The 16,586-nt window shown below is 50.1% G+C and overlaps 1 protein-coding gene and 1 pseudogene across 2 annotated transcripts in view; both read left to right on the top strand.

Moving 5' to 3' along the window:
- The first annotated feature begins 396 nt into the window (after positions 1-396).
- The window catches only part of LOC105482157 (radial spoke head 14 homolog), an 83,400-nt gene continuing 67,210 nt past the window's right edge, over positions 397-16,586 (top strand). Inside the window, exons 1-4 of one of the 2 annotated variants that reach the window (XM_071080107.1) lie at positions 397-539; positions 2,341-2,591; positions 3,864-3,966; positions 8,575-8,693. In XM_071080107.1, coding sequence (XP_070936208.1) covers positions 2,393-2,591; positions 3,864-3,966; positions 8,575-8,693 — 421 coding nt within the window. In that variant the 5' untranslated portion in view covers positions 397-539; positions 2,341-2,392. Of the gene's footprint in view, positions 540-779; positions 802-2,340; positions 2,592-3,863; positions 3,967-8,574; positions 8,694-16,586 lie in introns of those variants that run through there. The other variant, XM_071080108.1, reaches the window with a different exon arrangement.
- LOC112429631 (U7 small nuclear RNA) lies at positions 5,289-5,354 on the top strand (annotated as a pseudogene).

The raw sequence follows: 16,586 nt of genomic DNA, 5'->3' as shown, positions 1-16,586 counted from the left end.
TTCCAGCTACTTGGGAGGCTTAGGCAGGAGAATCACTTGCACCGGGGTTGGGGGAGTCCGTGGCGCGGAGTGGAGCGGAGGTTGCAGTCAAGATCGCGCCACTGCACTCCAGCCTGGGCGAAAGAGCGAAACTCTGTCCAAAAAAAAAAAAAAAAAAAAAAAAAAAAATTGGAGAATCGACTGAACTGCTCTGAGGTTCTTGTCCCTAAACTAGATGTTGCCATCTTATGAATTTACTCTGAGGATCAGAGGCATGCAAAGTACCCAGTACAGAGAAGGGCGTAAATAAGTCACTTCCCTTCCCTTCTGTACTTTGAAGAAAGTTGAGCTGCCTTTGGTACCCACAGCAACCCTGTAAATGATCCCGCTTTGCAGCCGGCCGCAGCCTTGGGCTGTTTGCGCCTGCGCAGTGGGCGCTGAGTATGTAGACAGCGGCGCTGGGGACGCTACCGGAGTCGCCTGGCAACGATGTCGCCTGGCAACTGAATAGGTTGGCCACTGGCACGCGCTACTGGAAGCAGAAAGGGCTGCGGAGGCAGGTGAGGCGACGGCGGTGGGCTAGGGGCCCGGGGACGGGAAGCCCAGTGACCCACCCAGTCCCATTCACACAGGGCCCTGTCCCCACACTCAAAATCACGCACTTTCGTCTCCGGCCGGACTCTCCCAGCCCACGCCCCTTAGAAGAGGGCAGGCCTCTGTGTCTCCAGCGCCCATCGTTCCTGCGAGGGGAGCTCAACTCAAACATGGCCACGTCCCTCCCAGCCAGGCCCCCACTTCTACTGTTGTCATCTGGTGTCCCGCGTGAGCATCTGGCTTACCTTTTGGAGTAGATTCCTACAGGCCTGGGGCCTGTCCATTCTACTAACCATGATAACAACCATAGTAATAACCACAGCCAACATATCTGAAGCCCTGGTATGCCAGGCTTACATGTATTCGTTAATATGACAATTCTGGGAGGCAGGGAAGGAGGTACTGTTATCATCTCCCCTTTGAAGCTGCAGAAAGACACACATAGACGAAGAAACTTGCCAAGGGTCACCCATGGCCTGAATCTGGAGCCAGTTCTTAACTACTAACCTACACTGCGCATAGTTGCTGAAAGCGTGTGTGTGTGTGTGTGTCTGTAATAAAAGTAAATCACCTTTTTTTTTAGTCTTGCTTTGTTGCCAGGCTGGAGTGCAGTGGTACGATCTTGGCTCACTGGAACCTCCCCCTCCCGGGTTCAAGCGATTCTCCTGCCTCAGCCTCTTGAGTAGCTGGGACTATAGGCACGTGCCACCACACCCAGCTAATTTTTGTATTTTTAGTAGAGATGGGGTTTCACCATGTTGACCAGGATGGTCTCCATCTCTTGACCTTGTGATCCGCCCACCTCAGGCCTCCTAAAGTGTTGGGATTACAGGCGTGAGCCCCTGCGCCTGGCCATAAATGACCTTTTTAAAATTAATTAATTAATTTATTTATTTATTTATTTTGAGACGGAGTCTCGCTCTGTCACCCAGGCTGGAGTGCAGTGGCGCGATCTCAGCTCACTGCAACCTCCGCCTCCCGGGCTCACGCCATTCTCCTGCCTCAGCCTCCCAAGCAGCTGGGACTACAGGCACCTGCCGCTACGCCCGGCTAGTTTTTTTGTATTTTTAGTAGAGACAGAGTTTCACCGTGTTTGCCAGGATGGTCTCGATCTCCTGACCTCGTGATCCGCTCGCCTCGGCCTCCCAAAGTGCTGGGATTATAGGCTTGAGCCACCACGCCCGGCCCATAAATCACCTTTTAACATTAATTCCTTTTCATGGATGTGTCAGAAGCATCTGAATATGGCTTCCTGGCAGTGAATGAGCTAGACCCAGATTTCAATATTTGCTCCTAGTCTTACCACTTTCACAGCCTCCAGTAAGGTCCTTGGCCAGAACCTCAGTTTCCTCATTTGTAAAATAGGGATAAAACAAGCCCCCTCCTTATGGGGTAGTTGAGTTGGATACTACTTATTGCTGGCACAAGATAAGCACTAAACAGAGTGACCATCTCGGAGTTTGCTTGTTTGGTTTGTTTTGCCTTTGACTGAAGATCCAGATGAAAGTATCAGTGGTTTCTTCTGTGAAGCACTATTGTGGGGGGGGGGGGGGGGGGGGGGCGGGGCTCTGGAGTTTGCAGTCTGGGTTGCTACTTACCTTCACTGGGACTTTGAGCAAATCTCTTCATTGCTGTCAGCCTCAGTTTGCTCATCTGTAAAATGAAAGTAAAAATACCCATTTGCCTGCCCTCACAGTTTGGAGGATCAAATGAGAAGTAGCTTTTAAATCATAGTAGAAATAATGACAGCTTTTTGGTTTCTTTTAGTGAGTGGTTTCTGCAGAACTTCATTTGGAAAGGCCTCTGTCGTTGGGGATAGATGGCCCATTCCCAGAACTCCATGGAGTTTCCCGTTAACATCAACACTACCCAGATTACCACTGCCTATGGCCATCGGGCCCTGCCCAAGCTGAAGGAGGAGCTGCAGTCAGAGGACCTCCAGACGAGGCAGAAAGCCCTCATGGCCCTGTGTGACCTCATGCATGACCCCGAGTGTATCTACAAGGCCATGAGCATAGGTAAGCGTGACACAGCACAGGTGGCCATGACTGGGGTCCTAGCATGGCTTCGGACACTGGGTAGAACTTCAGTAATAAGGGTTGCTGTTGTTTGAAGCTGACTCCAGGCCAGTTCCGCTATAGGCAGAGTGCCCAGGTTCTTTTTAAGAAATATTTGTTTATTGAGGCAGAGTCTTGCCATCTCCCAGGCTGGAGTGCAGTGGCAGAATCATAGCTCACTGTAACCTTGAAATCTTGGGCTCAAGAGATCCTCCTGCTTCAGCTTCCTGAGTAACTAGGACTACAAGCATGGACCACCATGCCTGACTAATTTTTAAATTTTTTTTTAATAAAGAAGATCTTGCTATGTTGCCCAGGCTGTTCTTGAACTCTTGGCCTCAATTGATTCTCCCAGGTCAGCCTCCAAAGTTTTGGGATTATAGATGTGAGCCACCACACGCAGCCTGGATTATCTTAATCCTCAGAAAGGCCACCTACAAGGGAGAGTCCATTCTCAACCCAGAGATAAGAAAAGCATAGTTCAGAGAAGGATTGTCAGTCTAGGTTTGCCCAATAAATAAATAAAGCTGAATTTGTATTTATTTATTTATTTTTTTTTTTGAGATGGAATCTCGCTCTGTTGCCCAGGCTGGAGTACAATGGCACTATCATGGCTCACTGAAAGCTCCGCCTCTTGGGTTCAAGTGATTCTCCTGCCTCAGCCTCCTGAGTAGCTGGGACTACAGGCACCTGCCATCATGCCTGGCTAATTTTTGTATTTTTGTAGAGATGGGGTTTCACCATGTTGGCCAGGCTGGACTTGAGCTCCTGACCTCAGGTGATCTGCTTGCCTCAGCTTCCCAAAGTGCTGGGATTACAGGCATGAGCCACCATGCCCAGACAAAGCTGGATTTTTATTGGCTAAATCTGGCATCCCTAGGTGTAACCCACTCAAGGTCATGTGACTAGTTTGACACAGGGTTGTAATTTGACCCCATATCTCTCCTGGGGTCAAAGAAATGACAAAGCCCATTTTCTTAATCTTATGGCAGACTTTGTGAGAAGGCACTGGTAGGAAGTGTGCAGGGAGAATCACAAGGAGGGTTGGATGAGACATGAGCCTCTTCAGTGACTCTGAAATGCTGCATAACCAACATGATTCCCCAGTGCCCCAAAGCAACAGAACCTCTGGTACATTCCTGCCCCAACTGGCCCACTTATTGACTTCTGGGTTAGTTGGTTTCTGAGACTGGCAAACATTCAAGGGTTGGTTGGTTGGTTTGTTTTTTGTAGGCTGTATGGAGAACCTGAAAGTTTTGCTGAAGGATAGCAACAGCATGGTGCGGATAAAGACCACGGAGGTGCTCTACATCACGGCGAGCCATAGCGTGGGCAGGTGGGATGCTGTTCCGGAAACCAGTGTGACGCTTGCCAGCCGCACTTCTCCCCTGGGTGGATGATGCCCTTGAGCTGCGTAGAGTGCTCTGGAGTTTTATCTGCAGCACCAGTTTTTGGAGGGGCTTCTATTTAGCCAGAGCAGGACTCTGTGGGGGTGGTTTGGGTTGCCTCTGTGTGTATCTTATGGGACCCTCTGTTCCAGACTAATTTTTATTTATTTTATGTTAGTTCCGAGCTCTGAGCACTCTCTCTCTCTCTCTCTCTCGCTCTCTCTCTCTTTTTCTTTTCTTTCTTTTTTGAGACAGTCTTTCACTCTGTCGCCCAGGCTGGAGTACAGTGGCACCATCTCAGCTCACTGCAGCCTCTGCCTCTCTGGGTTCAAGCAATTCTTGTGCCTCAGCCTCCCGAGTAGCTGGGACTACAGGCATGTGTCATCACGCTCAGCTAATTTTTGTATTTTTAGCAGAGACAGGTTTCACCATGTTGGACAGCCTGGTTTCGAACTCCTGGCCTCAAGTGATCTACCTGCCTCGGCCTCCCAAAATGCTGGGATTACAGGCGTGAGCCACTGGACCCAGCTGAGTTTCCCACTTTCAAGGTGGGAAGAAAGTTCAGATCTTACCTCTGCAACAATTTTGCCATTTCTTAGCTTTTTACAGAGAGCCCAGTTCCCCAACCCAGATCCCCACAGGGCCTGTGGCTTTGGCTCCTGTCCCTGTGAAGGTGGTAAAATAACAGCGTCAAAGTGCATATCTGGTCTGGGCTGGTGGCCTCACTTCCTGTTCATGATGGCTGGGTTCTTGGTTTCTGGCACCTGCAAGTGTCCTTTTCCTGTGTAAGCACAGCTTCAGTTTTTCTTTTCTTTTTTTTTTTTTTTTGAGGTGGGGTCTTGCTCTGTCACCCAGGCTGGAGTGCAGTGACGTGATCTTGGCTCACTGCAAGCTCCGCCTCCCAGGTTCACGCCATTCTCCCGCCTCAGCCTCCCGAGTAGCTGGGACTACAGGCGCCTGCCACCACGCCCAGCTAATTTTTTGTATTTTTAGTAGAGACAGGGTTTCACCGTGTTAGCCAGGATGGTCTCGATCTCCTGACCTCATGATCCGCCCGCCTCAGCCTCCCAAAGTGCTGGGATTACAGGCGTGAGCCACCACGCCTGACCAGCACAGCTTCACATTTTACACTTAAAAAAGATTTCATAGAGTATTTTAGTTAGGTGTTGGGGCAACAGGGTGGACGTGGTTGGAGAGGCTTTCCCACATCAGCTCAGCTCACCCTCTTCACCAGCGATCAATAGTTTTACTTTGTATTAGAAAAAAACCCCAGTGTTAACAGCTCTTTTAGAATTTGTTTAGGAGGTTTTCTGGTTTTCACTGGAACTTCTCCCCACCAGCCCTGTCCCCATCCCCCAAAAATACAGAACCGCACATCACAAACACCCCCAAGCCCTGGCCCAGGTCTTTTGGATAAAGGGGCCACTGCCCAGTGTGCACAGGCCCAGAAAGAAGAAAAGACAAGAAAGGCAAGGTGCTGACTGCCTTGGGGGGTTGTTTGGTATAAACAGGTAGCCATTCAGAGAGGCTTCAAATCGTTTCAGGAGTGCCAGGGCATCTCACAAAACCCAAAGTTACTCAGCCCTGCCAGTTCCCAAGCTCTCATTGCCTTGGTGGCTGATCCTATGTGTAGCCCTGGCCTCGTGTGAACCGTATGTATGTGTAGGTGGAGGTGGTGCCATGGCTAGCATCTTAATTCACATGCTTTGTACCAAAAAGGGCAGGCTGGCACTGCAGACAGACTGGCGAAGTCAGGGCACAAGCCCCAGCCTTTTGGGGGGCCCCCTCTTTCCTGCTCTGTGATCTGGGCAACACTCCTGATCCCAGCCTCACTCTGCAGATCTTAGATGACCCAGGCAAGGTACTTTAAAAGGTTAGGGGCACACAGGATCAAGTCACCTTTCCTGCTGTTTTTTTTCCCCCCACTTTTCTGGACCTGATATGGACATTAGATAGTAATCCCCAGTGAGGGGGGACAGATGCTGGGAGGACAGGTCCTTGAAGCCTGAGCAATTATTAGGTTAGTGCAAAAGTAATTGTGGTTTTGCAATTAAAAGTAATGTCAAAAACCACGATTACTTTTACATCAACCTACTTATAACAAATGGTAGTAAGGATTTGTTTAGCAGAACCTGGAGTGCCTAAGCCAGGGGTCCTGGCTGTGCCCACATTAGCAAGGCAGGAAGACGTGGTGAAGTGACCATCCCTGAGCAAGGACCTGATAAGGGCCTGGCCCATGCACTCCTTCAGTGTTCTCAGAAATGTGGCCAACTTCTAAATTTCCCTTGAGGTCAGTGGTGATTTTTTTTTTTTTTCTTTTTTTTTGAGACGGAGTCTCGCTCTGTCGCCCAGGCTGGAGTGCAGTGGCGCGATCTCGGCTCACTGCAAGCTCCGCCTCCCGGGTTCACGCCATTCTCCTGCCTCAGCCTCCCGAGTAGCTGGGACTACAGGCGCCCGCCACCACACCCAACTGATTTTTTGTGTTTTTTAGTAGAGACAGAATTTCACCGTGTTAGCCACGATGGTCTCGATCTCCTGACCTCGTGATCCGCCTGCCTCGGCCTCCCAAAGTGCTGGGATTACAGGCGTGAGCCACCGCGCTCTGCCACACAACTGACTTTCAAAGCACGAGAGACATGGAGTGGGTGACTAGGCACTGACCAAGGAGGCCCCCATGGTCAGGGAAGACCCCTGCAACTTGTGTGTCCCACGGTGACTTCTTCTTCCAGAACGATTCAAAACACATGATAAGTGAAACTGTGACCAGTGCTGCAGTGGCACAGCTGATTGGGCACTTCCTATGGACACTTGGCTGAGCGATTTGCACATGCATTCTCATTCATTCCTGGACCCAGCCCTGACAGATGTCACCTCAGAAGGCCTCTTTCAGATGCATTCAGGCTCAACAGTCAGTTGGTTAATCAAAAGAAATGATTACAAAGCAAGGAACTGAAGAAATGGTTTCCTTTAAATCGTTCATTTTAACCCAAAACACATATGATAGGGCATTCACCAATCCTCATGTGGGACCCAGGCTTTTTGTTGAATATGAGATCACTGATTGGTGTTTCCTCTCATATATATATTATTATTATTATTTTTTTTTTTTTTTTTTTTTTTGAGACAGAGTCTCGCTCTGTCGCCCAGGCTGGAGTGCAGTGGCGCAATCTCGACTCACTGCAAGCTCCGCCTCCCGGGTTCACACCATTCTCCTGCCTCAGCCTCCCAAGTAGCTGGGACTACAAGCGCCCACAACCGCGCCCGGCTAATTTTTTGTATTTTTAGTAGAGACGGGGTTTCACCGTGGTCTCCATCTCCTGACCTTGTGATCCGCCCGCCTCGGCCTCCCAAAGTGCTGGGATTACAGGCGTGAGCCACCGCACCCGGCTATTATTTTATTTTATTTATTTATTTATTTTTTGCTTAAACCATACTCATAACATCATCTGGTTTGCAGCTTTGGTTTCTTTAAAGTAGAGCAAGAACTCAAAGACATTAATGAAATAGTCTGCAGGCAAAACTCTTCTAGAATCTTTTTATTTTTTAAGAGATAAGATCTAGCTCTGTCATCCATGCTGGATAAGTGGCACGATGCTAGTTCACTGCAGCCTCAAACTCCTAGGCTCAAATGATCCTCCTACCTTAGCCTGCTGAGTAGCTGGGAACACAGGCACACACCACCAAGTCTAGCTGAACTTTTAACATTTTAGGTAGGGACGAGGTCTCACCATGTTGCCCAGGCTGGTCTTGAACTCCTAGTCCAAGTGATTCTCCTACCTTAGTCTCCCAAAGCACTGGGATTAGGTGTGAGCCATCTAGAATCTTTTACAATCATCTCTTTTTTTTGTCTTTCTTGAGACAGTCTCATTCTGTCACCCAGGCTGGAGTGCAGTGGTGCAATCGCAGCTCACTACAACCTCTACTTCCTGGGCTCAAGTGATTCTTGTGCCTCAGCCTTCTGAGTAGCTGGGATTACAGGCATGTGCCACCATGTCTGGCTGATTTTTTGTATTTTTGGTAGAGATGGGGTTTTGCCATGTTGGCCAGGCTGGTCTCGAACTCCTGACCTCAAGTGATCTATCTACCTCGGCCTCCCAAGGTGCTGGGATTACAAGTGTGAGCCACTGCGCCTGGCCAATCATCTCATTTTTTTTTTTTTTTTTGAGGCTCAATTTTGAGTCCTTTCAAAGCATTCAACTTTTTCTCATAAGAAAATTTGAAAAAGAAAACTCTCTTCGCAACTAATTGACTTGCCTAATATTTACTGAACTTGTATAATGATAATGACAAGCATAACTGGTGTACATAGATGTGGTGGCAAGGGAGACCAGAAGAACAAGGGGCCAAGGTGGGCTGGGCCTGCTGAGCTCGCTCCCCTGGAGGTTCAGGTGAGATGGGTCATGCACCTGTAGCCTTTCTCTGCTCCCAGAAAGCCAGAGGAATGTGGTCTACCCCAGATAGCATGGATCAGATTCCAGCAGGGACCCTGATCCTTCTTATTTGAGCCTCTCAGGGCATGGTCTCACTTATGTCACTATCCACCCTCCCTTCCCTAGATACGCCTTTCTAGAGCACGACATCGTCCTTGCCCTGTCCTTCCTGCTGAATGACCTCAGCCCAGTCTGCCGGGGGAACCTGTACAAGGCATACATGCAGCTGGTCCAGGTGCCTAGAGGTAGGCTCGCGTCCTGCACACAGATCTGCTGGGCACTCAAGTTGTCCATCAGTCTCCTCTCCAGGTCACATATGTACCAGGGTGTAGATCATCAACTTTTTATTAAATTACAACATACATATTAGAAAAGTACATATCCGCTGGGTGTGATGGCTCACGCCTGTAATCCCAGCACTTTGGGAGGCCGAGGCAGGCAGATCACGAGGTCAGGAGTTTGACACCAGCCTGGCCAATATGGTGAAACCTTGTCTCTACTAAAAATACAAAAATTAGCCAGGCATGGTGGTGTGCACCTGTAGTCCCAGCTACTCAAGAGGCTGAGGCAGAAGAATCGCTTGAACCTGGGAGGCAGAGGTTGCAGTAAGCCAAGATCATGCCATTGCACTCTAGCCCAGGGGACAGTGCAAGACTCTGTCTCAAGACAAAAAAAAAAAAAAAAAAAAAAGAAAGAAAGAAAAAGAAAGAAAGAAAAGACAAGCACATATACTAAACAAACATTTGGTTAAATTGTTCTGAGTGAATGTGTCGTGTAACTGCCACCCCAATCAAGACATGTAGAATATTTACCACCTCTCCAGAAACTTCCCACATGCTCATACTGGGTATTACCCTTACCAATGATAAACAGGGTCGTCAATTTATAAGACTACAGATGATGCCCCTTTTAAAACTTTATATAAATGGAAACATACAGCTTGTAATATCTTGCTTGTAGCTACTTTTGCTTAATGTTTTATTTCTGAGATTTACATGTGGTATGTATTACTGATTTTTGCTGGTTAATGCTGGAGTATGGTATTTATACTATGTAGTATACAACAGTTTACTTACCCATTCCATTACTGATGGACATCTGAATTGTTTCTAGCTTATGGCTACCAAGAATAGAGTGGCTATAAATGTCTTTTGATGGACATGTATATGCATTTATTTCAAAACATACCTAAGAAGAGAATGGCTGGCCTGGGTAAGTTTGTGTTCAGCTTTTAGAAGGTAGTACCCAATGGTTTTCTAAAATATTTGCATCTGGCACATGCCATGTCCCAGCTACCCAAGAGGCTGAAGCAGGTGTATTGCTTGAGCCTAGGAGTTCTAGGCTGTAGGGCCCTATGCCCATCAGGTGTCTGCACCGTTTGGCATCAATATGGTGACCTCCTGAGATGGGGGGACCACCAGTTGCCTAAGGAGGGATGAACCAGCCCAGACCAGAAACAGAGCAGGTCAAAACTCCTGTGCCAATCAGTAATGGGACCGCAACTATGAATAACCACTGCATTCCAGCCTGAGCAACGTAGCAGGATCCTGTCTCTAAAAAAATGTAAATAAAATACTTGTACCAATTTATACTTCCATTAGCAGTATATGAGAGTTCCAGGTGCTTTACATCCTCATCAATCATAGATTTTTTTCTGTCTTTTTATTTTAGCTATTTTGGTGGGTGTGTAGTAGTATCTCATTTTGGTTTTAATTTATGTTTCCCTGATGATTAAAAGGGGATGTCCTGTAAATGTTTTCTTTTGTGAAATACCATAGCACACATTTAAGGGATAAAAAAGGCCCGCCCCAGAGGCAATGTTGCATATAGTTCCTGGCCCACCAGCCCCGCTGATTAGATGGGGCGTCCGGAGTAACAGCTACCCAGTAACCACAGCTAGAGAGTTAAGATTTATGGCAGATTGATATCTGCCCGGTCGCATGATGCAATGAGTATTTTTAGACGAGGGAATCATTTCAAGGGCCATGATAGGAGGCTGTGAAGGGGATACCTTAGCTCAAGGTGGATAAACAGATGTCATAGCCCAGGAGTCAGATGAACCTGGGCTCCCTCTGCCCTTCCCCTCACTCCCCGTGTGCCCCAGACAGGTTATTTCCCATGTCTAAAGTACCTGCCTCAGAGGCCAGAAGTGAGGATGAAGTGGAAATGCTGGCCTGGTGTATAGCTCAGCGTCCTGCCAAAGGATGGAGTGTAAACGTTCAAAACCAGGCGTTGAGCATTCCCTGGGTTAAGGCTCAGAGAGAAATGACTATGGGATCAGGCGCAGATAGGCAGGCCCAACAGAGCAGAGCCCGTGTGGGTCCAGGATTGTTGCTTGGCCCCTGAAGCACATCTTCTTCCAGCTGATCTGGGCTGGGAGTTGAGCATGCTAGGGCTATGGTTTTTTAAAAATACCGCCATGCCCCTGGTCGTCTCCCAGACCACCAGGATCAGTCTCTGGGGGTGGGGCCCTGGACATATGTTTCTGAAAATGCACCTTGAATGATAGTCATACGTGCCCCAGGGTTGAGAGCCCCTGGTTTATTAGGGTGATCCACAGGGGACCAGTGCTGGGTTGAGCTAAATGAATGCCCTGTGCTCACCATGCAGGAACCTGAGGAATAAGCAAGGGTCCTGTCCGCTCATTCTTGGAGTGTGGAGAGAGGGGACTTGCTGCTCTCAACCAGTCCTCTTACAATGATTGTGAACTATTTAAGGCATTCCCAGAAGTACAGAGATGGTGATAAGGAACATTGGATACCACCAGCCAGCATTGCCAAATCTTCACATTCTACATCCATATTTTATACTTGCTTGAAATTTTTATTTGAAGAAATCATAGGTACAGTCCAAGCACACCGTGAACCTCCCCCCACCCAGAGCACTCTTCCTCCTGCCTTTCCTTGAACCACCAATAATTTGGTGACTACGTCCTCAAAATGCATATCTTTATATTTTACCACAGATATAATTACTTACGGACTATATATAATCTTGCTTTGCATGTTTTAAAACTATGTAAGTGGATCTCGCTGCATGTATCCCTCTGCTACTTCCAAAACCTTAAAAAACCTAAGCAACATTAGAGATTTATAGAAATTTTGAGATGAATCCATGTCGCGCCACTGGCTGTATTTCATTCATTTCCATCACTGCACACTGTTCCGGTGTTTGAATGTATCACGATACACTCGCCCATCCCAGGCTGGCAGGCTTGTTGATTGTACTCCTGTACTGCAGAAGGACTGTGCCATGGCTGTTCCTGCCCAGGGCTTCCTGGTACCCTGGAAAGAGAGTCCCCTAGGGCCTCTGCCAGGGAGGGCATCACTGAACCAGGGAGAATGTGTTTGCCTTCAGCTTTGCTGGATATCGCAACTGCTTCCAGCCCAGCCTCTGGCCTCCAGAGAGCCCGGGGCATATCCCAGCCTGATAGATGTGCTATGGTGTTTCACTGTGATGTGGCTTTACTGTCCCTGTCCTGGTGAGAGGAAACATCTTCTCTCTGCCTGACACCTCCTCAGATTCCTCTCCTGCGCAGTGCCTCTGGAGACAGTATGTTCATTCCGTCGCCGAGTTGTTTTTCCATTTCTTATTGATTTGAAGGAGTGTGTAATTTATCCTGGATTCCAACCCTTTGTCGGTTACCTACGTTGCAAATATCATTTCCCAGGCTGTTTTCTTGGCTTCTCACTGTGCCTTTGTTGATTCACTGCTGCAGCAGTTCTTCTTTCTTTTCTTTTTTCTTTTCTTTTCTTCTTTTCTTTTCTTTCTTTTTCTGAGACAGAGTCTCGCTCTGTCACCCAGGTTGGAAGGCAGTGGTGTGTCTCAGCTCACTGCAACCTCCACCTCCCAGGTTCAAGTGATTCTCCTGCCTCAGTCTCCCGAGTAGCTGGGAGTATAGGTATGCGCCACCATGCCCAACTAATTTTTGTATTTTTGGTAGAGATGGGGTTTCTGTATGTTGGCCAGGCTGGTCTTGAACTCCTGACCTCATGATCCGCCTGCCTCGGCCTCCCAAAGTGCTGGGATTACAGGCGTGAGCCACCATGCCCGGCCCTAGCAGTTTTTCATTTGAATAATGTAGTCAATTTCATCAATTTTTTTCCTCTGGGCTTTTTTTTGAGTGCCGTGTAAGAGAATCTTTCTTTCTTTACCCTGACTCATTAAGATATTCTGCCGGCCAGGCGCGGTGGCTCAAGCCTGTAATCCCAGCACTTTGGGAGGCCGAGACAGGCGGATCACGAGGTCAGGAGATCGAGACCATCCTGGCTAACACGGTGAAACCCCGTCTCTACTAAAAAATACAAAAAACTAGCCGGGCGAGGTGGCAGGTGCCTGTAGTCCCAGCTACTCGGGAGGCTGAGACAGGAGAATGGCGTAAACCCGGGAGGCGGAGCTTGCAGTGAGCCGAGATCGCGCCACTGCACTCCAGCCTGGGTGACAGAGCCAGACTCCGTCTCAAAAAAAAAAAAAAAAAAAGATATTCTGCCACATTTTCTTCTAAAATGTAGGAGTTTGCTTTTCCCCATCTCCTCCCCTTGGCTTTTTCTGTAGTCCACAAACACCGGGTGCACCATTAGGAGTAGGGGGCTGTGGGGCCGGGCGCGGTGGCTCACGCCTGTAATCCCAGCACTTTGGGAGGCTGAGGCGGTGGATCACGAGGTCAGGAGATCAAGACCATCCTGGCTAACATGGTGAAACCCCATCTCTACTAAAAATACAAAAAAAAAAAAAAAAAAAAAAGGCCAGGCATGGTGGCCGGCGCCTATAGTCCCAGCTACTCGGGAGGCTGAGGCGGGAAAATGGAGTGAACCCGGGAGGCGGAGCTTGCAGTGAGTCGAGATCACACCACCTCACTCGAGCCTGGGAAACAGAGCGAAACTCTTGTCTCAAAAAAAGAAAAAAAAAAAAAAAAAAAAAAAAGGGTAGGGAGCTGTGGTACTGACAAGCTCACAAACAAAAACCTCACTGGGGGTCAGGGTGGGGAGCCTCGGCCCTTCATCGCAGGGTTTGCTGGGTGCTGCTTGTGATCTGTGAAGGGCCCAGAAGGGAAGCCTGGGACACTGGCTATGCAGGGGACAGTTGGACAATGAGCAGAGGGAGGAAGGGAAGGGGGCAATATAGTGGGTGCCCAGGAGATCCGTTCTGGGGTACACTGAATGCTGTGGCCTCTGGATTAGCCAGTATGACTGTGCCCCTTGTGGTGTCCTTCATGGGCCTCCGGGTGGGGGCCTGGGGGATGGCGAGGGCATCTATTTCAGTGGCTCTATTCTTGCCAGCATGTGGCCTTGGGCAGTAGCATCACCTATGGGAGCGTGGGTGTCATCTGTGTGGCTAAGCTGGGACACTCTCTGAGCAGGGCTTAGCTGGCTCCCAGTGGATGCTGGTGCCCATTGGTATGGTTTCCTATCAGTGGCCACACTGGAAGGCTGTTTTCACCATGGCACCCTCTGCACCTGGCAGGACACCTGGCATATGGGTAGCGCTCAAGAAATATTGGTTGTTTAGTAGGTTTTATGTCATATCTTAAAGGATCACTGGTTGGTTGTCTTCTTGCTACGGTTCACTTACCTGCTTGCTCATTCATTCATTCATTTGACAGTATGTGTTGGGCCCCTGCTCTGTTCTGGCCACTGTGCCTCCGTCTCTTCCCCTGAGTCATGGGTGTCTGTGGGAGAATGGTTTCAGAGTCTTTGCTCTGGCCAGGTCTGACTTGCATGATTTCCCAGAGTAACCAGGAGGGGGCACCCCAGGACTGAGGATCGTCCCAGGTGGGCCCTGGCCCTGCAGGGGCCCTGGGTCCACGGTGCCACGCTCAGCCACAGGTAGCGGTGGCTCCGCATTCTCTAAGTTCCTTCCAGGCTGGCTTCTCATGCCCCGTGGTGGTGCCGTGTCAGGAGAGGAGAAACTAGGATTGTAGAGGCAGATGCCACACACAGGCTGCCAGCCCAGGCTCCCTGCCAGCTGGGCCCTGAGTGACGCACAGGGTCCGCTTCTGCTCCGTAGCCTGTCTAACCCCATGAGAAAACAGGTTTCATTTTGTGGGAGAGAGAGTTCTGTGGCTGAAATTGACAATTCTTCTCTAACCAGATTTGGGGTGCAGTTGAACAGCTCAGGGCCCCCGGAAGTATCCCTCTACCATCCCACCGGTTCTGAATGGGCACACCTGTGAGTCTGTTTTGGCCCTGCCTCCAGTCACCCTCTCCTTGTGCCAGGCTCTGAGACCCCAGCCCAGCTTTAGCAGCAGCATGATGGGGCCTGTTTGACCCTGACTCCACATGTGTGCAGCCTGGGGGTGGAGACAGATGACCCTCCCAGCCCAGGGGAGAGCACCAGCCTGGGAGGAGGAGGGAGGCAGCAAGGATGCACCTGGGCCCTGCCTGTGGAAATTGGCTCCTTGACCTCGGAAAGGAGCAGAACTGGGCTTAGGAGTGGGAGGGTGCCGTGGGGGAAATGTCTGGATGCAGTTTAATCCAAGTCATTTGGGAGTGCAGGGGACATCCCTGGAGTCATAGCATCTAGGCTAGGCAGAAATCTGGGGTCTACAGCCGTATCACCCAGAATGCACCCAAATCTCATCTGAACCCCAGCATGTGGGCTGCTGGAGAAGCAAAGTAGGTGCTCCTGCTGCAGTGAGCGGTGCACCTCATCCCAGGCTAGTGGCCTTGGGCGGGCCACCACTGCACCGTCCCTCCTCAGCAGCCACCCGTGGACACACAGCATCCTTTGATGGGTCCAGAGCAGCCCCCTCCTCCTCCTGCCCTTGATGCCACAGGCTGAGGGGTGGAGGCCAGCTGCCCTAGAGGAGCAGGCCCTTTTCTGTCTTGCCTGCCCTCAGGGCAGGGTGCACCAGGACCCCAGGCACACCCTCGGCCTGACAGTCTTTGGTGGGTAGTTGTACCCGATTCCTAGACTTAGCAGGAATGATGGTCACCGATAGGGACACTCTGGCCTCTTGGTTCCCGGACTGCCAGGCCTCCCCCTCTCGTCGGGCTCATCTGGGTGAGGTGAGTGTCCATGGCAAAGTCTAGTCTCAGTGTTGCCCCAAGTCTTCATGGTGCAGTGCAGCCCTTCCTGGCACTGTCCCTGAGCCAGATGGACCCATTTGTTCTGGATCGCCGATGTTGGAAGTAGGGTGCCAGGGCCTGTGGCCGCTGTGGGGATCTGGGGAATGTGGACAGAGTAAAGCCCCTCAGGTCCTGGCCTGGGGGGGTCACTTGTCACACACTGTGTGATACTGATAAGTCATCGCCTCTCAGGGTCTCTGCTTCCACTTCTGTAGAATGGAATCAAGCATCTTGGCCTCCCATGAGTGTGCCCCCGCAGTGAGCCGTCACAGAGGAGAGCTGGGATTATCGTGACCACTGTTGTTGACCCATTGCAAACCAGGTGACCACATGGGCTATAGGTGAGGATGGCAATATCCCACAGGAAGCCACATGATGGTGGGTCCTGGGAAAGGAGTCTGGAGCTGCGTGAAGTAGAACAAGGCGGGGTTAGTCACCTGCAGAGGGCAGGGCCGGTCCAGCCATCCCCAGACCCTCCCCTTCAGGCACCCTGCCACCTGCTGTAGCCTCCTCTCACCAGCTCCCTTGGTGCGTCCTGGTGCTTACCTCCCCTGGGCTAAGACTCCTGGACCCTCCCAGCTCAGCATGCACCTTCTCTGTGGGGCATTGTTTGGAGGGACGAGGTGGATCAGAGGTGCCGGCCTTGAGCTGCTCAATGGAGTTTCCAACACCCCTTCCCACTCCACCCTGGAGCCCTGGCAGATGGAATGTGGGGAAGGAGGAGACTTCTAAGAAGCCGCCCAGGTGACTTTGAGCTGAGAGGATGGGGAAGGACATGTCAGGCAAAGGGATCGTTGGGAGCAAGAGCGGAACAAGGCAGGTTCAGGAGGAGAACCAGTGCAGGTGAACTGTAGGGAAGGACAGAGCCAGAGAGGCCGACCGCGCCCGAGGTTTCTCTGCAGCCTACGGGGGAACTGGAGACTCCTGACGAGGTTCTGGGAACCAGGAGAAACCACGCTCCAGGGAAGGCCTCCTCTGATCTTTGCACACATTAGGAAGCGAGGCTCAATCCCTTTCTCCCTTTAGCCATGTATTTTTAGATTAAAGATGCTCACAGTGAAATTACTGCTC

This window comes from Macaca nemestrina, chromosome 15 (genome assembly GCF_043159975.1).
Source record: "Macaca nemestrina isolate mMacNem1 chromosome 15, mMacNem.hap1, whole genome shotgun sequence".
NCBI lineage: Eukaryota > Metazoa > Chordata > Mammalia > Primates > Cercopithecidae > Macaca > Macaca nemestrina.
Note: the sequence above shows the minus strand (reverse complement) of the source record. Positions and strands in the feature narration are given on the sequence as shown.